Source organism: Notothenia rossii (genome assembly GCF_949606895.1).
Source record: "Notothenia rossii genome assembly, chromosome: 9".
In the NCBI taxonomy this organism is placed as follows: Eukaryota; Metazoa; Chordata; class Actinopteri; order Perciformes; family Nototheniidae; genus Notothenia; species Notothenia rossii.
This window is the reverse complement of record NC_136907.1, coordinates 11,316,747-11,338,077: the sequence shown is the minus strand read 5'-3', so window position 1 is coordinate 11,338,077 and position 21,331 is coordinate 11,316,747. Positions and strand designations below refer to the sequence as shown.

Here is a 21,331-nt window from a genome sequence, read left to right as displayed (position 1 = left end):
TGAATCCAAATATGTCTCCAGGTGTCAGAAGAGGGCCGATTCAGAGAGTTATCAGTGACATTCGATTAATAACTTTTGTTAAAGTTCCAGTGGTTTGGATAATTTTAATTACAGAACATTGTGATAAATTATTGAATAAAATAACATCATGCATTCCTTTATAGAATTGTAATCACACAGTTAAAGTTGTATTTGAATGAATCCAGATGTTTTCTTCTCGGTTTGCATGCACATAGAAAGCACACTGGGCCACATCACAATATAAATGAACGAGCGAACAAAAAACCCAACCGGAGCCATTTGAAAATGTGTACTTTTATTTTTTTCCCTCGGGGTAAGGTGGGATTGTTCAGGTCTGAGAGAGGAATGAAGGCAGAGTATCACATCAACCCATACAACAACAACTTCATTTATCATCTTAAATACCATTATCTGCAATCATTCATACAGTACAATACACCAGCTCAGCCTAGAAAATATTGATTGTACACAAATAAAATATCTCATTTTATAAATCTTGGTTCTCTCTGCATCTAAAGACTGCTAGTAAGAGTGACTTTAAATAGTTCTCACCCTTGTTTGAATTTACTGGAGGTGCAACTATACCACAACACAAACAAATCCTATTGCCATTCATTTTGGTGTTAGGGTTAGGAATTTCAAAGGGGAGTCACATGTTGTTAATATTGCTGTGTGATGGTCAAACAGTCCAGGGGACCAAGTGGAACTGTAATTTTCAGTCGTAAGAGAGGCCAAGGTCTCATTGAGCTATTATTTCAGCCAGATAAATACACCAAAACGTACACACTGCAACATACAAATTCAGAAGCCAAAGAACTCTAGACATTTTTTGATATCTGCTTTTCAACACCTCCCGTCAATAATTGTCCTGAACAGTGCAAATCCACATTTTGGATTCAGCCAGTTTCAACATAATCAACAACCAGCATGGCATGGCGTTATCCCAGTCCATGTAAGCTGACCAGCAGAAGGCCCAGAGAGCATCGGTGCATCGACACATATCTGCACCTGCACTTTGGATTACTGCCTGCCATGCAAATACAGAGACAAGATGCTGGAGGAAAAAAAAAAAATCAACTGATTAAGAATTCAATTCAGCATGGTAAAAACATTTATTATACCAGATTATCTTCATTTGACTTCACAGGTTTGACAAAGGCAAACTAAACTCCTTTCAATCAGATAGTTTAGAATATCTTTTTGGAGTAAATCAATTACAGATATGGTTAGCCTGAGGAATGTGTTCACGTTAGTGTTCATCTGCAAGACGCCATACTCGTGAATTGAGTAATTAGCATGAACCAGAAATGTCAGTGTACAAATATGTTAATTCCAACACGTACAATCAGCATAATAAATACAGTGACGCATAAAAAGTACATCACATAATATAGTACCATGCTGATATTCTGTTGTGAAACCTTCTCCTAATTGTCAACAACAGATGATTGTTTACTTCCATTCTACAACGATGTTTAAGTTAATAGAGACAAATGATGAATCACTAGTGTTATCCCCTTTCACGAACAACTAAAATGAAGTTGAAATATTAGGATTAGTAATATTAGAGAGCAACAGCAATCTTTAGTGTGACAAATATACTCTGATGTAGGGAGGCTGAAAGATATGACCAACGATGTTAATTGTGTCCTTTAAAAAGACAAAAAAAACGTAAGACAAAAAAACTTTGCAATGTGAGAACAAAAGATGTAGTTAATTCCTATTAAATACAGTCCTTATTAACAATTAAATAATGGAGTAAATCCATTTGAGTTTGTTGGATCTTAACTGACATCGTTCATAGTTCAACTGTCAGTCAAAGCCTCCTCTGCCTATAGAGATACTTTACCAACCAATGTTGCCTAAAAACAATGAAAACATAGGGTCCCGTAAACATATTTCTAAATTCTCTTTGGGTAAATAAAATACAATTAGTAAAGACCCCAACCGGTATAACTTTGGGAAGCTGTGGCAGTCTTTCTTAAATGATTGTTGCATATATACGAGCTGAAGTCAAAGTTAAGATTGAAAGCATTACTGATGGTTAGGCTGCGTACAGTATTGCAATCTAAAGCATCAGCACGCATTGCCCTGACAGTTAACTGCTCTTCATATGACATAGAAGCCGACTAAAACCAGAATAAGTACAAAATAAAGAGTACAGTTAAATTAAGCAAAACTAAACACTGCATTTCTCTGTATACTGTAAGCTACCAAAAGCATGTACTATTTATTTCAAAAGTGAAATAATACGTCATTTGAAATGTACATTGATTTGAAATATCTGCACATTCCTTTCCAGTTTACCATTCAAATCCTCTGCATGTGTAGATTGAATATTTTTCTGAACTTACTCTTTCTTCCTGTAGGCCACATGTTGATTAAGCACACACGCTCATATATAAGGAGGCACACAATGAGAGTGATAAGGTCTGGAAGAGTTTTGATGAAGTGTTTGGTTACATCCAAGTGTGTATGAATGGTTTATCATGTTTTTCCTTCTGTCATCTGTCTCAGTAGCCATTACGTTGTTGGGTTGAAGTTTAAGTCCAAGCACTGGTAGCAGTTGAGAAGTAAAATAATGGCCGTGAACATGACTAACACAAGCTCACACAGCAATATAGTGTTGAATAGGGGAGAGGGAAGGAAGAGATGAACAGTTCTTTTGGGCACAAAGAGAAGGTTAGAGTGGAAATAAGGGAGTTGGGAAGAGGCACTAAAAGCCCCCTGACTGTTTCTGAAACTGGCCACTTGGATTCCTGGTGCATTTATCCCATCAATAATACCCTGCAATCCATCAGTCCAATCGTCCTGCCATACACTCATCTCATATCTTCATCTATCCAAGTATGTGTTTCCCTCTGTAGTGGTCCTCTGTAAGTTGGGGGGTTTCAACAGGTAACAGGTGGAGGAGGAGGAGGCAGCAGCAGGAGGTCCCGCAGAACCTCTCACTGCTCCTCTAACCAGGAGGGCTTGTCGGCCCCTGGAGGCCTCAGCTTTATGTTGAACTGCTTCAGCGTCTGCTCCAGCTGCTGCTGGTTGCCAGCAAAGTATGCAGATATGGCATTATGGAAGAGGAGGAGCTGCTTATGCATCACCTTCACCTGGGAAAGAGAAATAAGGGGGTTTCAGAACATGTCAGGACATCTAGTCAAACCTCTGTAACTTATCTTGCTCTGGAGGATGATGATCAAACAGGCCCACCCTGCCCACTAACCTTATTCTCCTCCAGGAACTTGAGTTTAATGATGACGTCCGAGCGGAGGCGTTCATACTTGTCCTTCTGGACCTGGTACTGTTGCTGAGCAGCATCTATGCGGGCCATGGCTACAGCGTCTTTTGGACCCAGACTCAGTTCCTCCAGGTCTGACCGGTAGGCATCAAACTCCAGTCTGTTCAAAATACAGTGTTTTAAAAAAGGCCCTAAAACATGTCTTTCAACTCTAATTGGATGTACACTGTATCACATGACAGATTACTGTAATTGTGTTTTAGTGCACCAAACAGGATTTGACAATATTAAAAGGAAGCATGGTCACTTTGAATCAAATCCGATCAAATCACAGATTAGTAGTAGCTTTAAGTGGGTTAAATTCTTCACTAGATTTTCACCAGAAGTTCAGGCATTTGAGATAACAAAATGTGGATATATATAGATGATATATCAAAAAGATCTAGACTCAATGCCGGTTTTAATGTCATTTCATCTGAAGTTCCTTGCAATAATAATAATACAATTATATTATCATTATATACTTTTGTGTACAAAATGTTGACTTTATCCATTTGCTTATCTTCCTTTAAAAGAGTTTCCATTCAGTTTCTTTGGTGAAATGGTTTATTAATGGGCTGCATGTCCTTACCTGGCACCTTCATACATCTTGATCGTCATCAGGGAGTCCTCCATGGTCTTGTTGACCAGTGTGTTGATGCTGGACACAAAGAAGTTAACGGCACCAAGCAGAGTCTCCCCGTTCTTACACAGCAGCTTCTGAGTCTCTGCGTTGTAGCCAAACTCATCCTGTAAATGCATTAATAAAATACATTACAGCATGAATGGGGTTAATGCGGTTCAATGTCGTCGACATAAACATATTATTTAACGTCCAGCTGCAGATCAATATGTAACGGTACGTCCACACAGTTCCGTCATGTGCTTCAACAGAGACGCTTCCCATTCACTTTGAATGGGGTGACGTCAAGCTTTGCCGAACTGCATTGTGGTTCCGTCGCGTCGCTTTGCCTCTGTTGCTCGCTTCGAAAGTTGAAAAAAGTTCAACTTTTCAAGCATCGACGGGAAGCGCCATCCAATCAAATTATATGCCAGTATAAGCGCTAGCCAACCAAACCACGTGCTTGTGTGTCCGGGGCGGGAGATTAATGTGATTGGTTGTTGGTCGCGTGCCGGACACGCCCACCGGCAAGCTTCAACGCGACGGAACCGTGTGGACGTACCGTAAGAGATGAGACATAAAAGCTACATGAACAGATTCTGAGGCCTCACCCGCAGCTCTGGAGATTTCTGACTGAGGTCAGCAAAGGTGTCCCCAAGCGCATGCTGCGTCTGCACCATGTTGTAGAAGTGATTGGTCAGCGCTCTGGCCAATCGTAGTACATTCTCATATTTCTTTTTAGTGTCTCTCAGCACTTCAATCTGGGCCTCCAGCTCCAGGTCCACAGTCCGGGAACCTCGACCAAAACGCTCCGAGATCATTTGCTTCGTACACTGAAAGAATAAGGAGGAAGACGTACAGAGGCATTAGTAACAACATTCCCTTCTATGACTGGATTTTGCAGGATAGGGACATGGTGGTGCCTGGTTCCAGAAAATCCTCAGGCACACAGAAAAACTAAAATCATCAAGAAGCTCTTTATCATGAAGTGTAAAATGAAAGAACCTTAGATACCTTGTAAGTGTTGAGACCCCACTTCTTCACCGTTTCTATTTTCTCCACAGCCACACCGCGGGACGCTTCCTCGGCAGTCATGGACGAGCTGCTGCTGCTGCTGTGGTGCATGTTGGAACCTGAGAAAGAAGAAACACAGGAACATGGTTAATAAAGAAACACTTTCATGTAGGAAATCACACATTATTCAAAAGTACATTAAAACTGCCGCATTCAATGCAGCCTGTCGGCCATCTGCTAACCCGTGTGCATCACCACACTAACCCATAAACCGCTGTTAGACATGCATAGGAGTTAATGAGCGGGAAAAGAGCAGGAAAAGGCAGAATGGTGAGCTGAGAAGGAATATTGGACTAAGGAACAATGATATTAAAATTGTTGACACCACATTCTAATTATTGAGCTGTAATAAAAGCTGAAAATCCTGTAGGAATAGTTTGGGTAATTGCCTTAATGGTAATAACTTGATTAACCAACATCGAGTGTGTAGCATTCAAATTCACCTCCTTCCCTCCCCAGTACCTTGGTATTCATTTGAATGGCTTGCTATGTGGCAGAGGAGAGAACTGCTCGGGGGAAGGCTTACTCGTCCGGCCTTCATACGCAGGTCTGTGACAGTGGATGGAGGGGGGGGGGGGGGGGGGGGGGGGTGGTGGGGGTATGGATGAATGGTTCAGGGTGAGTATGATGAATTAGGGAAAGGTATTGGACCGGGATTTAGATAATTAATTTTTACATTATGGGAATGTTTTTTTAAGGATCAGGATTTTAAAGGACGGTTGGATGTTAAGGGTTTAAACATACACAAGCAGGAAAGACAGAAATGTAGGACGACAAAAGGGAGAAGAGCAGGATATGGAACATGTAGGAGGGAATGGAGACAAGGAGTTGGAAGAACAAAGATGAAAAGACTTCATTTAGTGAATGACAATGCTGACAAATGAGTGATGATGAAACGTTGAAATGCAGCAGTACACTTCAGAGCCTTTCACTTCACATCAGTACGTGGAAAAGATTAAAATCAGAAAAATAGGGGCCTCTAAAAGCGTTAAGTTTACTAAGGTTCTCCCAACTACAACGTATTTGATCCATAAATATTGAAGGTCTTATAACAAATATACAATGTGACAGAAGTGAAGATGGTTTCTGTTTGGCTGAGACGTTCAGAAAGTAGGTTTGCAAGTTATTTTGGGAAAAACATAAAAGTGAAGACCCCATAATAGATGAGCATAAATCACAAAGAGAACCAACCACAGAGAGAAATGCTGGGATAGAAAAAAAAAATGCACAATGTGTCCATGAAGAAGAGAAGCCAGAAATAAGTGAAGGCCCTTCTCTCCGCTGATACAAAAAGAGAAATAGTTATTTAGATCAAAAAGGAGCAGTAAATTAAATAAAAAGCGTATTTCCAAAATGCCATCATGTGATAAATATGCAGGTTTTTTAAAAAAAATTTTTTTTAAATCAAACATGTTTCATGCCAGTAACAGGAGAAAAGTTCTCGATTGCCAATTCTTAATTCTTACAGACGTTGTGGATCCTATTAAACATCCCACACACGTTACATTTTGGAATCAAGCTCTCCATTATTAATAATAATGAAGTCTAAGGAGCCACCTATTCCTTCAACTGAGATCCTTTTGTTAAACTCTGCATTGTAGCGCACAGCAGGTCCTGAGAGAGAGAGAGAGAGAGAGGGAGGGACGCAGAAATATTAGTAATAAATGATGAGTAAAGAAGAGAGCAGTGTCCTTTCCCCTTTGACACGCTGTATTCAGCTACACTACTGAAGTCACTGCCTTGAACACGAGAATAATGTGGAAAAAAGTCCAAGACAGTGTACTGGATCTATCATTTAGTTTAAGATTACATCAAAACATTAAATTATTGCTGTGTTGGTTGCTAATGCCATATAGCTTCAAACCCCTGCCTGACATATTTGACGATTACCTGTCGATTAGCGGTGGCTGAGAATGGTGAGAGTATATCTGAAAACTTGAGATGGTCATGAGAAAATACAATTTGTTCAGACCGTAAGAACAAGATAGTTGAGGCTGCCTCGAGGTCTGGGAGATGTTTTAGATATCTTTTAAAAGCTTTATTTTTGTTTATTAAATGACACTACTCTGCACATTAGCACACACACTGTTATATGTTGGCTCTGTGGATACAGCTAAAGGAAAATGGAAAAACTGTTGACTAAAACGTGAACAGGGCTGTATAATGAAACCGAAATAAAAGCTAACAAAGAAAAGGTTTAGTTTTTTTTAAATCAGTAAGTTACATTATTTCCATTAGGACTAACGATAACTGCAGTAGTTAAAGCGAAAATGATCCTGTTTCATAAATAAATCAAATGTATGCCTAACTACATTTAGACTCAACACTGGCGCTCACGTGGGTTTAGAAAAAGCATTGAACGGTTCTTCATTCCATATCTGCATGTACATAAAAATAACCATAAAAAAACAGAGACCACAGAGGCATAATTTGAGCTACAGCAGAGTGTAGTGAAGCTGGGGATGAATCAGCATAAATTGACAACATATTAATTGCAGCATGATCTCATGGGAGGGATGATAGGAGGCAGAGAAATCAAACACTCGCTGAATAGAGGAAGTCAAAATGGGACAGTGTCAGCATAGATGAGAGGAGGCTGAAAAGATGTCAGAAGTAAGGAGTAGGACTGTACCTTTGATTGAGCTGGTGGAGATGATTCCCTCTGCTGTTCCTCCATAACCTCCAGAAACAATGCTGGTCTCATTGAGGTTGGGGCCCGATACCATCACCTGCTGTAGGTCCTACAAGGTTGGTGGGGAAAAACAAGAAAAACAAGAAAAAAGGGAATAGGGATGGAGGGTTTTGGGGTGGGGGTATGTAGACAGGAGATTATGGCTTGAGTGTTAAATTCAGACAATGTAGGTTAAAGGCTAAGTCACTAGAGGGGGACAAACACTACGATGTTAGGAAAGGTTAGTGAGTACACACGATCACCAGGCCCTTATCGGGAAGTCAACAGAGAACACTATAAAGAGTGTGAAAGACCAAAAACACAACTAAAGTGCCCAGTCAATAATCAACCCACCTAACCACTAGAAATGAATCTTCTGCCATGTTGGGAGCAAGGACACTAAAACACCACAGCAGAAATAGACCAGTCCGACCCAAGCAGTGGCTGCATTGATCTATGCAGCAGGAAATGCTCAAGCTAACTATTTTCTCTTTTCAAAATAATCAAAGAAGCGTGAGGGGAAATGTGCTACCATGAATCTTTTGTGTTTTCCTTAACTTAACTCACAATTTTCTTTTGTTTGCCATACTTTCAAGTATCAGCTATTTTAGAAAAACAAACATTTGTGAGGAATTTTGGGCAAAGGAAAATCGAGCGTGAAAAGATGTCGTACTTTGGCAAGCCATATGTGAGCTTTGGTTGCTACTATCAACATGTATAAATATGCTAACTTCTGCCTGTGTTTATATGTTTCATACGAATGCTGCACTGACCTACAGACCCGTATCGTCCATCGTAAAATGTGAACGAGAGGGTAATATATAGGAGACTTCCTGAATCCTTAGGCCTACACTGTAAAGTAAGATTGTGATAAGGAAACTCCTAAGCTCTGGAAGGGAGGTGGCGGTTTCCTTTTGTAAGCAAACACAAAGAGTATGTTTGCTACGACCAAAAGGAAGTAAAAATACAACTTCAGTTATTTGGGCTGCTGGAGGACAGCAGCGTGATGCTAAATGTCTATTCTAAAAATATCTACAATTGTCTTCACTTCTGTTTGGTCAGCTCTCTTCAATTCTTGAATTGTAAATACATTTCTCATTATGACTGACAAAACAAAACATAAGAAGCACAACCAATCCACATCAATATTACAGCAGTATGACATGATGATTATTAGTAAGTTGCTATGTTTGTTTAGTTCAACAACACCCTCTAGAATTAGGGAATCACACTCGTACCACACCCAAGTTCACACAGAGTCTAGGCTATATAAGCAAAAACACACACTAAATGATTATTAAGAATCAAATAGGAACAGATTGCAATGTTGAGTCATAAGTGTTAGCTGTGTGCTAGATTTGAGGGAAATCTCTCAAAACATGTTTGAGAGACGCCTTCTATCTAGAGTTAGTAGGGGATAATTCACTGTAACAATTAAATCTGCACAGTGGTTTGTCGTAAAAATGAAACATATGACACTTTGTGAAATAAACCCACGTAATGATGCAAGGGAATCTAATGCAGGCAGCATCAAGTCAAACCACTGAGCAGTACTACACACCAACATTAAACACACACACACACACACACACACACACAAGTGCACTGCTCACCCTGGTGCCTCTGGAGCTCCCTACCTGCTCATCTAAGCTCCACTGCAGATTTGCAGCCTGCACAGAGATGGAGGAGGGGGGGAATCGACAAACACAACAACAACAAAAAAGAAACAAATAGAAAAAGAAAGGAGACAAAAAGAAAAAATCCATGACTGAAATCATGAAACAAGAGAGAATGATGTAAAATAAATGGCTAGGGAATCATCCTAATGTCCACAGACAGCAGGGATGTAGGATGGAGAGCAGGGATGACTGATAATCATTTAGCTAGCCTATGATCAACTCTCTCTTTATAATGTGTTAACAAAGCTAAGTTATGATATTATTCAATCACTGTCTGGGCAAACAGATTCAAAAAATAAAGACATTTAATTACAAGACATTTACAGACATTAAAAAGGTGACATTGATAATAAGGGGGTATACAATTAAAAACACACAAACACTACATTTGAATGCCAAAACTCCAGGTCCTACAATCTACTTTATAACCATAAGAATAGATGTGTCTATTTAAACAATGATTGTGGGTCATGTCTGGGGTCAGGACTTCATTAGAGCACCAGAGGAATTTGTATTTCCTTGTATTTTAACCAAACAGACACTGAACCAACAACTTAAAGACCTGTGTAACACGAGGACAAAGCCTGTTTAACCACATTCTCTCCTTCAATCAGTGAGTCTCTTCTTTTAGAGACCTGCCTCAAGTTGTGGCATCTGTTCAATCTGAAAGCTGAAGCAGACACTGACCCCTCCCAGGACAAAGTGCCTGTTTCTTGAGAGGAAGAGAAGCGAAAGAACGTTGTGTCATCATAAAAAAAGGCTGGTTTAAATTGACACGGCAACATTTTTAAATGCCACAAAAGCTTATTTCCCTGGGCAGCTTAGAAATTCTGACAATATATTTGGGATATCTCCAAATGTAAAGCATAAGTAATCATCTATCATAGATTTTGTAGATGAGTATAAGTTTGTTAAAAGGTTGTTGACTGTCTGAGTTGAAACCAGTGAGCCACACAGTGCTTTGGCCAGGATGCTGCTAGCAGTAAATCCTGTCTCTGCCACTGTCAAGCTGCCAGTCACCGTCCTTGTTACGAAAAAAGTGGAAAGCTACAACATCTAAAAACAGACTTCTGCTATTCCCTCACCTGCCAATCTTCACGGCTGTACATAAACAGTAGACTGCTACAGCTTTCAACTGAGTGCTGTACAGCAGATAGCAATCTGAATTCAGAGGGCTTTCACCCAAGGACAAAGAACAGCCAGTTTCAGACTAATTGCTATGAGTTGCTATGACAACTGGTTAATATCCAGCACTAAACAGTGCAGCTAAACACTCCTCATACATGAACATGGAAAACTGGGTAGACACAGCACATGGTTGAATACTCGCTTCACCGTGCAAGCTTGTTGAGGAGGTTGGCTTTTCTTTTACTGTTCGAGTGGAACACAGTGTGGTGAGCAAACAACAGCATCAACCCTCCAGGATCTGCAGTCTGTTTGTCCAAAAGGTGTGCCTTTGTATCCAGGATGATTAACAGACTGTTCCTCTTACTTACTCTACAACTCCACTGTTAGTTCACCTTTGCGGGCTCTGACTAAGACACTCAAATACGTATATCTTTCTTTTTCAAACGACGCTCACAGGTGCCTATTTGCTTTGTAAATGAACAGTCTTCAGCTGGAGAGCAACAATTACACCTGAGAGTTTGGCGCATAGTAAAGAGGTCAAACACAGCACAGATCTTTCTGAAACCTGTTAACTGTTAATGGGAACACATGGTTCCCATGCCAACAGCTGGATAGCAGCACCAGATTTCCCAGTAGGCTCTCTGTTCAGTTGTAGCTAAGCAAGCTGAGAAACACAAGAACTCCTGGTTGAGTATGAAAGCAACCCATAATACAATCGTAGTTAAACCCAGGCAAAGACCTGAACAAATCTTTTGAGACTGAGCATCTGAAACATTCATGCAAAATGAGAGATCTGTGGTGAGGGATTGGCCACATTTAAACAGCCAGTGTTCAAGACTGTGTTTACTAAAAGCATTAGACCTGAATTGTACTGTACATATTATCAAATGGCAGTGTGGCAAGTAGGGTTCATTTAAAAGGTCTGAAAAGCACCGGCTCACAATAGCCAAAAACCACAATATCAACTTCCAACAACTGAATACAGGCTCTCATTGATCCGTCACATTGTGAGAAACCAACCGTAATACCACATGAAAGCCATCAGGCTTAAGTATTTAGGTCTCATTTTTTCACGTGCTCTCATGTGAGTGATGTAACCTTCAGAGAGAGAACTATAACAATAAATACATCATCAAGTTCAGGCTATTGTTCAAATGTCATTTTTCTTAGGGGAAGAAAAGCTGACAGCCAATGGCCATGTTCACATGCACACTAATATTACAATATTATTACAGATATGATAATATTGTGAATAAAATAAAAATGCAATGGGAATATGAGTGGAATATTCTTTTTCATTAGCCATGTTAACAGCTTAGTACAAATATTGTCTTTTTGAAATGTTGTGTATATGTGAACGTGATCTCATTATAAAGCGCCACCTACTAAACATTTTCAAGACCAGACTCAAATGTACACTAAAAGTGACAAGAAATTAATGAAAGAAATATGTATTACATAACTAAAGGAAACTAAGTTTAAATATATATCATTTTTTATATATTTTTTACCCAGAAATCACATCAACACTGCTGTAAAACCCTTTAATGCAACAGTCTCTAAGTAATGAAACAACTACAAAGGGTCAACAATGATCTAGCAGTATGGGAACCATTCCTTAGCCTATATAATACAAATGTAGTGACATTTCTAGCATTTGTATTCTCTGTATTCTCCATACTTTCTTTTGTTTCCTGCTGCCTGGTTTTAAATATGCAAAGTATCTTCTGTCAGCTTGGGTTAGCGGGCAGGTAAACACTAACAGATTCATGATTGTTTCCTTGTGGAATAGCTTTAAATAGATGACCAGCAACAACACATGATGGTCTTCAAATGTGACACACAGTGGACGGTCACTGATTTAGTAGCTGTGACCCACCTGTTCAAGGCTGTCATCTTCTGGAAGTGTCCCTGTGTCTCCATTACTGTTGATAGGAATCTCCATTGTGGCAGCTTTACTCATAATGCTGTCTGTCATAATGCACTACGCCTGTGTGAAAAAGCAGAAGGAGAGAGAGAGAGAGAGATAAAGAGTGGTTACAACACACTACTTTATGTAAATACAGTGAAATAGCCTAATTGGTGCTTTGAAGCTGAGGGCCCAGAGAGGTTAGTCCAAACAGCCAAATCATAAGGAAGATGGGAATATAATAGCCACAAATAAGCGAGGCGGTGGATTTCAAAGAGCAAGGCTATCACTTGAGATAAAAACAACACACCTATGAAAGCCCTGCACTCAGGCGGCCGCTTGTCGAAGTGGCTACTCTACTTTACAGCTCATTACAGGGCTGCTCCACACGAACAGAGTGAAGAGGAGATTCAAATGTTGATTTGAACATAGTCTAACCATTCTAACAGATCAAACCAGATGATATTGGTTTGATTACTCATCACACATTAAAGATGTTGTAACACTCGTATACATGTAGTGTTTGCAAATAATTACTGGACAAGCAGCTTTATCGCTACTATTTTTGGCTTACAATGGGGTAATGAATTCACAGCTAAATAAACGTACTCAGACAAACATTAAAAGGGGGGTCTTTGTGTAATGTAAACGTGTGTGACAAGACCACAGATAAAATAATGAAGTGCCGAAAGACGTTAACATGGTTTGGTTTCACATTGCAGTCAAGGGTGACCAGAAACGTCAAAACGTAATAAACTTGAGCATGTACGGTAGCTTCCTTTAGTTCTTCTCTGGATTTTCAGTTTTCTTTTTATTAATGTTTAAATAATGTTAACAGATAATCATAACAAAAACGACTGTGTGTTAAGCTTTAAAATCGTATGGACGTGTATTTTCCAGGGATTTGAATTATTATAAACTCTTAAAAGCAGAAACCCGGAATGATGTAAAAATAAAACATAACTCAAATGCTGCATGGCTAATAATACATATATGGTAAATGAGTATTAAGGCAAACATTTAAGAGCAAAAACTTGCATGATGTCCTTTTGAGACTATGTGACTTTATGGCAGGGTAATGGCAGTTAGATCACTAGCTAGCACACATCTTGTTTGAAGTGAGGTAGCAGTTGTTTACATTTGCTTGGACCTAGCCTAAGTTGGCTTTTGGGCCATGCCCACTCCATTCCCTGAGGAAAGACACATCTCTGTAGACATTAGAAGTTGTGCTAGTCTTGTACAACAATATTCAACACATTCCAAGTTAGATCCTAAGAAACCGGCTGGCCGGCGTAGAACCTTTCTTTTTAAAGATAGCTGCAGATTTTATTGCTCTTCCTCTCACTACTCTTTTTAACCTCTCCCTCAACACAAATGCAATTCCAAAAGTATGGAAGTCAGCTTATGTCTTGCCTTTACTAAAAGGAGGGGAGGCAACTATTTTAAATAACTATAGGCCAATCTCTAGATTGTCAGTTCTGGCGAGGGTGCTCGAACGCCTAGTGAGTGAACAGGTAAAGGTGTTTTTATGTACAAATAATATCCTGTCAAAACATCAGTCAGGCTTCAGAAAGCAACATACTGTAGCACCATCACTGCCACAATGAAAGTGGTGAATGACATTACGAGTATTTTAGATAATAAGCAGAGTTTTGCAGCTCTATTTATTGACCTGTCCAAAGCGTGTGATACCGTCGATCATCGCATCTTAAAGCAGAGGCTACTCAGTATTGGCATATCCAGCCATGCAGTGGGGTGGTTTGTGAACTACCTCTCTGAAAGGTCCCAATGTGTTCACTTTGATGGGCTGTCTTCTGAGTGGTTAAACATTGCTAATGGTGTTCCTCAAGGTTCTGTTTTAGGTCCACTTTTATTCTCCATATATATCAACAGTTTAGGTGAAAATGTGGATGAAGCTACTTTACATTTCTATGCGGGCGATACCGTGATGTACTGTGCAGGTCCCTCCATTAAGGAGGCTGGTGTTAAATTACAGGCTGTTTTTAACATTATTCAGACTCTGCTCACTGAGCTTAAGCTTCTTTTAAATGTTGATAAAACCAAAGTAATGCTATTTTCAAAAGCTAAAAAGACACCAGAGACTGTTTTAGATATTGTTACTATGCAAGGACAAGTACTTGAAGTGGTTACCTGTTACAAATACCTTGGTATCTGGCTTGATGATTGTCTTACTTTTAAACTTCATGTCAATAACCTGCTTAAAAAGCTGAGGGTTAGCCTAGGTTTCTTTTTCAGAAACAAGTCCTGTTTCTCGCTTGAGGCCAGGAAAAGGCTAGTCACTGTGACCTTTTGACCTGTGCTGGACTATGGTGATTTGTTGTATATGAATGCACCTGCCTATTGCCTGATCAAGTTAGATGCCGCCTCAGCGCACTGAGATTTGTCACAAATTGTAAAGCACTTACACATTGCTGTACCCTGTATACCAAGGCAGGTTTGCCATCACTTACTGTAAAGAGGCTCAGTCATTGGTACACGTTTATTTATAAAGCTTTGTTGGGTAAACTCCCGTATATGCTCTCTGATAACACAGAGAGTTGCAAGCAGCTATTGTCTGAGATCGCATGATGTAGTATTGTTAGATGTGCCAAGAGCAAGGACTGTCTTAGGTAAGACAGCTTTTATGTGCGCAGCTCCACTTGCTTGGAACAATCTTCAGCAAGAATTGAAACTGAGCAATCTCATTCCTCTGCATGTTTTTAAAGCTAGGCTAAATGAAATGCTCGTTGATACTATGGGCACTTGTAAATGTCTATAACTATGTAAATGTATCCTGTAAATATAATGTATGATGTCCTTTATTGTTTTATGTTTCATGTGGAACCTATACAGGTCTCCCTTGAAAAAGAGATCTATGATCTCAAGGGACCAATCTGATTAAACAAAGGTTTGAAATGAAATGAAATGAACACAGAAAACACTCATTTAAGACATCTCACAGAAACCGTGTCAGGGCTTTGGGTTGAGAAACGTGACGGACTGAATTAACATATGCATGATTCCCCTCTTGCAGTAGGAAGCAGTCAGCTAGGATGTCAGACTTAAAGGTCTTCATAGACTGAGCAACCAGCAGCTGCTTTGCATAACATTTCGTCTAAAATACGCCCTGTCCTAGCTACTTGACGAGGCTTGTTACAATACATGCCTCAATCCTCCAAAAAATGTCTCTCAGACATGTCACTAAAACCAGGCTAAATCAATGTTTAATGGAGTGAGAATGAATAATTATCAGTTTTTTGATTAGGAATTGGCATGTTCCAAAATGCTGCTACAACAGAGACAGTATTCTGTATTATTTATCTTTATAACTAAAGAAAAAAAAACGTGACTTATACATTGCTATGCAAGTAAAAGTGTGGAGTCTTAAATTTGAAATCAGTCGCACAATTCGAGCATCCTGGGAGCCATGACAGGTGCAGCAGCACAGGTGTACTCTCACCAGCAGGTAACGCTAGATTCAGGCCTCCCCTGTGGGTTCAATCTGCACCAAACGGTGGGGGTTTATTTGGGGATAAAACAAAACAAACTGAGTGCTATTTGTTTTGAACCTGCAAAAATATTGAAGCAGGTTTTCCGGCTGGAAATTAATATGCTTTCTAGAGAAAAAAAGGCCTGCTTCTAGTTCTCACATGAAGAGGAAGCCGGGTAAAACCAACCAGTGTTCAAAAGGCTGGTTAACAATGGCTTTAATGCCACATCCCAAAACACAGACACAATGAAATATCGTTAATTTATGAATTGACTTACTTGGTCCCGGGGTAAAAACAGTGCAGTTCGTGAAGCTAGCCAGCAAGCTAATAACAGGCTAACAGCAGTGCATCACAGTTCATGCGGCTTACAGGAGACTGGTGTGTCTTTTGTCAGTCCGAGGAAAACACAAACAATGCAGCGCTCCTGTTTAGGAATATTTCACTAATATAGCCAGTAAAAGCCTTGTTTTCACTGTGCCTGTCTCCTGACTCTTCGTAAATAATCCTCTATCTTCTTCCCTTTTTTTTAATGAAGCCAGGAGCAACGCTTTACGGAACTGACGACACCATGGAATTCATTTTGCAGACGCGCTCCCATCCGAAGAGCGTCTATTGACGAGAAGATGGATCACTCATTACAAAGGTAAAAACTCACGTGGTGCTGCCTGGTGTGCTAAGAAGACACGCAGCTATTAGCATTAGGGTATATATTTTTATTTCGTATGCATTTATTTATACTACTCTTAATAGTAGTTTCAAGTTTCAAGGCTGTTATTGTCATGTGTGCATACAGTGTAGTTATGACAAGGAACATCTTGGGTCACAGGCTCCTCCAACAGTGCAACACAACAAAACAGATAATATAGTAGCCTATGGTAGCCTAAATAAAATAAAATAAAATATAATATAAACAGTGCAGAATAGTCTATAGTAATTGGAATATTGATGTATATGAGTTGCAAACAGGTGCATGTTATGGATGTTCTTTCAAAAGTTCAGGTGTTTAACAATCTTATGGCCTGTGTGATGAAACGTAACAAGTAAATAGTGGCCTGAATATAAAGACTCCTTTTCAACTGAAAGTGAAACATTTGATTATACATAAACAGGTATCAAACACATAATTCCCTGTATCAATAAATTTCGGGCAAAACGCATGACAATGAAATGCCAAAAATAACAGTGACACAAAATAGACTAAAATAAATTATGATACCAAAACATCAAAATGTGTAAGCTGATAAACCCAATGTGTAATATCCGTCATTTCTGAGTGTCGCTCTTTATTCGTACAAAGAAATATAATGAAGCATGAATCAGACATATCGTTTTTTACCTTTCACAGAGAACATTCTTGCTTTCACTCAGTGAAAACAACCATTGGATACAGTAAGGTAAAACAATCACTACTTCGGTTTGATGCTTATGATGACACAATGTATACAGCATAATTTAATCACATGTCCCCATCACACTTTGGAATTGTACCTGGAAATCGAAAGGAGTGAGTGGTCTTATTCTTTCCTACAGACGCCTGTAACCTATCTTTGGCAGCATCCTTCAGGTGAAGCATGCACGTTTCTGCAAGCTGCTGATGGCTATACATTAACTCAGGGGCGTGTGAGGGTTACATTGAACCCCAAGGAATGCTATAAACTTAAATACAAACTCTAGTCGGCCTATTTAAAACACAACCTGCCAGCCGCATACATCAAGTTCCTTTGATAATTTAGCCTTATGAGGGCACAACAATTCTTACTGTATGTGTGGAATACGTTGTATTTTTTATAACATACCTCTGTACTGCTTCATTCTCACAGATAAAGTACAATATGGGTACAAGAATACTCATTGTCTGGGGAAAAACATGAAAACGCCCAATCCCACCACAAACACTCTGCCACACATTAACATACAGTAGCTTGATACTACGTGACAGCCAGTGTAGTGGAGGTGTGATTAAAGAAAGGCCCCAACCAGCATGTTTTACATATTATATAGGCCTATAGACAACTTACTGCTACAATACTGCCCTCTGTGGGTAAGCGTTAGTATGTGATCTCCTGAGGAGGAAAACACAGCTGAATCTCTATTGTCTTGTTGCTTTTCCATCACTGAACATATACTTTTTATAGACATTTTGAGTCCTTTTTAACTACATTTTGTTGCCCAACACACACATAATCTGACAAATTGCAAATATGTAAAAAATGCAATGTAATGTAATATGTAATTTTTTATTCAACCAGGATAACCCATGCCACACCAATACTTATTCACAGAAGACTTCTATAACTAAATATTTTTATTTGAATATCAGGACGGCAACATAATTCACACATACTTCTCACAATGTCACAATATGGATCCATGCAACAAAATGAATACATGAGCATACCACGTGCAGTTAGAGCAAACACTTCTTACCCTCAAGTCTGTACGCTATGAATGAAGCACTGTGAACAATGTTAACCATCCTGGATGAGTTCCTACAAACACACTAAAGGGCTGAGGGGATTCAAACTGCTTCTGCAGTCAATCAGAGTGTAAGGAAGGAGGTGGAAAGTGAAAGCAAGTTTTATTAATGAATGGATTGGACGCTGAAAGAAGTGTGGAGCCAAAAGAAACTCTTATGGTATTTTTTTGGAAGTGGCGTGAAATGCCATATGGGAATGTTTTTACTAATGGAAGTCTGCCTGAATTTAGAGTGCATTTTTTCAAGCTGTCGGTGTGTTTTTTGATGCCAGTCTGGGTCATTACCTGATCCACGGAACAAACTGTATTGTTTTTAAGCAATTTATTTTTATTTTCTATCCTAAGAAACTTAAAAACAACAAAAATGTTTGACAGCTTGCGGACATGTGAACAATATAATCACATGAAATGTAATTATCCCCAGCTGCTGCTACTGCAGATGTGTGTGTGCGCAGTGCTGTCCGCCCATATTACAGCCTACAGCTGTCAAGCTCCCACTGCAGTTTGGCCAGTTACCATTTATTCTAATTATGATAATGACTCATTTTTATTGTGCAGTGAATCTTGCTTTATTGGATAGAGAGGATGTATTGACTCTCCGTCTTGACATACTACAATTTCATTAGTTCCATGTGTTTCACACACGCGAGGAAAAATGAAAATACTTTAGAGGCTAATGAATAGGACAAATGCATAATAATAATAATAATAATAATATTAATAATACATTACTAAAAATAATATTTAAAAAATAGCTTATTAATGTCAACTATTTATTTTTGCCCTTTGTTTTAAGGTAAATGGGGTTAAAATATTTCAAAAATAATTGTAGATTATCCAAAAAATGCACAATTGCATAAACCTGTTTAATTTATTTAGCTTGTAATTCGTCCAACAATTGGTAGGTAAGACGGAAAAAAAGAGACATGCTATAAATAAAGCAGACATTTTCATCTAGCTATTACATCATGTGCTAGTATTGAGTCGGTTCCACAAAGACTGAAGTATCAATGTATTGTTTTTAAATCTGCCAACTGAACTTTAAATCAGGGACCACAATTCATGATTTGTTTACCTCTTGCACTTTGTGCCTATTCTTTAATTAACATGTGGCTTTTATTGCAAATTCATAAAAAATAAGCACATCAACTAAAACCTAAAAAGGGAAAACGTAAGGGATAGCCAATTGGTAACACACACATCCAGTTGTGTAATTTCATCACTGTAATGGAAAATGCAGAGTTCGCAGTCTGAAGCATGGAAGAATGCACTTATTTTTCTGTTAAATGTCATGGTTATAGAAAGTGGTGGAGAACGTTTTCAAACTCTTTGAGTTCGTCAGCGACCACAAGAGGCATGGCTTTGGCCGTTGAAAGACTAGTTACTGGAATCAGGGGATGTTATTCCTTACTCACTCATTAATGTGCATACTCACCTGTCGAATCATATAAAGACTCACGCAACCTTAGGAAAAGTCTCATGCAGACACTTTCTCCACAAACTCTGATACAACAAAACAAATCGAAAGATATCATATTTCACTATGAGAACTTTTCCTAAGCTGCAGCACACACTCAGTCCACTGCTCGCTAAAACAATCACTAAATACTGGATAAAAAGCACTTTGGATTCCTTCTATACCGGACGTGCCCTCATGATGGCACCAAATCCCAAACTTAAAGACAGTCAAATATAATCGTGTATATAAATATACAAAAAGCAGCTTTCATATAAGCCCCTGCAGACAACAATCGCCAACAAAGAGACAACTAATGTTCAAGAGCTTGAATATCCTCTCTGTGAGGTAAAAACGGCGTGGCCACATGATGATGACTACAGCAGCTTTTATGATCTACTGGATGACTAACAGCCTTTCAGAGTCATCTGCTGACTTGGTATGTGGGCTCCTCAGCTTATTGTAAACAGGACACATGACATGCCAATCACTACCAGGCCCTGAGCAAAATGACATTGATATATAGTCATCAAGAGACCACGGCGGCCTTTGATTGCTTTTGTTCATCAACTAATCAGAAACGCTGCTAATAGACTGATTTTCAATTTGAAGTGTTTACATTGTGGAGTAGACACCCCACCCTCTTTTCAAACAAGAGTTTGACCTCCCAGGGGTTGTTTAACACTGAAGCTGCGTGAACTCCACTTAACAATCTTAATCATAGACAAAATCCTGTAAAGCAGACGTTCCAACACACTTTTGTATCTTTTGTATTTTAAAAGGCATATGTCTGTTTACATTTTTGACTGACCACAAGGCTACTGAACACACGGTGTTCCAATCTTCAATAGCAACACTTTTTTTTATAAAAAGTCTCATTTGTTCTGCATCAGGAGCAACACAAACACCCGACCTGTGCCCTGAGGTGTGCCGGCCCTCTATAGCTGTGAGTGAGCCATGCACGAGTCACCCTGGGTAAATATGACAGGTCAGTGCCATTCAAGGTTTTTCTTTTCCCTTGCAGGATATCGTGCTGCTGCTTTTGTAAAGCGTGTGTGTTGTGGAGCTATAATATTAGCACAGGAGCTTTCAGAGCCCAGTAGTGTAAATCCTTTCCCTCCGCTTCCAGTGATAAGAGACTGTACAGTTATTTAGACAGTAACATATTTACAGCAGAATAACATTCCGTATTTTGTAGATTATCATATTTCTGCCTCTTGGTAATACATTTTAAAATATTATAAACACATATTTATATGTGTGAACGGCTTATCTTTAGTCAAGGTCCACCTTCTAGCTTTCTCTGGAGCTTTCAACCTCATCTCTGCATTTATTAACAGTGTCTTCTATTGTGGTGGAGATGCATATTCTCCGTTTTTATCATATGATCTAAAATGACAACTGAGCTATCTCCATGACAACACTAGCAAACTACACCAAACCAAGTAAATAATAATAAATGTAAAAAGTGGACCTGGAGTTAATAGTCTTCTGGTATAAACTCTAACGCTATAGATATTTATAAGGTTACAGT

General features: G+C 39.1%; 1 protein-coding gene across 6 annotated transcripts; it reads right to left on the bottom strand.

Annotated features, from left to right (window-relative positions):
* Window positions 1-299: 299 nt before the first annotated feature.
* On the bottom strand, window positions 300-16,469 carry arfip2b (ADP-ribosylation factor interacting protein 2b). Of its 6 annotated transcripts, none has more exons than XM_079649725.1 (10): window positions 16,144-16,469; window positions 12,346-12,456; window positions 9,273-9,329; window positions 7,621-7,729; window positions 6,546-6,602; window positions 4,929-5,047; window positions 4,526-4,747; window positions 3,885-4,042; window positions 3,239-3,413; window positions 300-3,125 (listed from the first exon to the last, which is right to left on the bottom strand). In XM_079649725.1, exons 2-10 carry the CDS (start codon window positions 12,442-12,444, stop codon window positions 2,970-2,972), a joined length of 1,152 nt encoding a protein of 383 aa, XP_079505851.1. In that variant the 5' UTR covers window positions 12,445-12,456; window positions 16,144-16,469; the 3' UTR covers window positions 300-2,969. The 6 variants fall into 6 exon arrangements, with proteins under 6 accessions (XP_079505851.1, XP_079505852.1, XP_079505854.1 ...); XM_079649726.1 differs by having other exon boundaries at window positions 9,297-9,329; XM_079649728.1 differs by lacking the exon at window positions 9,273-9,329.
* Window positions 16,470-21,331: the final 4,862 nt, after the last annotated feature.

Bases quoted from the DNA above. Each gene is read 5' to 3' on its own strand.
- arfip2b (XM_079649725.1), bottom strand. From the start codon at position 12,444: ATGACAGACAGCATTATGAGTAAAGCTGCCACAATGGAGATTCCTATC. The intron at 5,048-6,545 runs GTGGCTCCTTAG...CTTCTTTCTCAG, and splicing joins GATCTCAGTTGAAGGAATAG to GTTCCAACATGCACCACAGC. The intron at 3,414-3,884 runs GTAAGGACATGC...TATTTTGAACAG, and splicing joins AAGATGTATGAAGGTGCCAG to ACTGGAGTTTGATGCCTACC.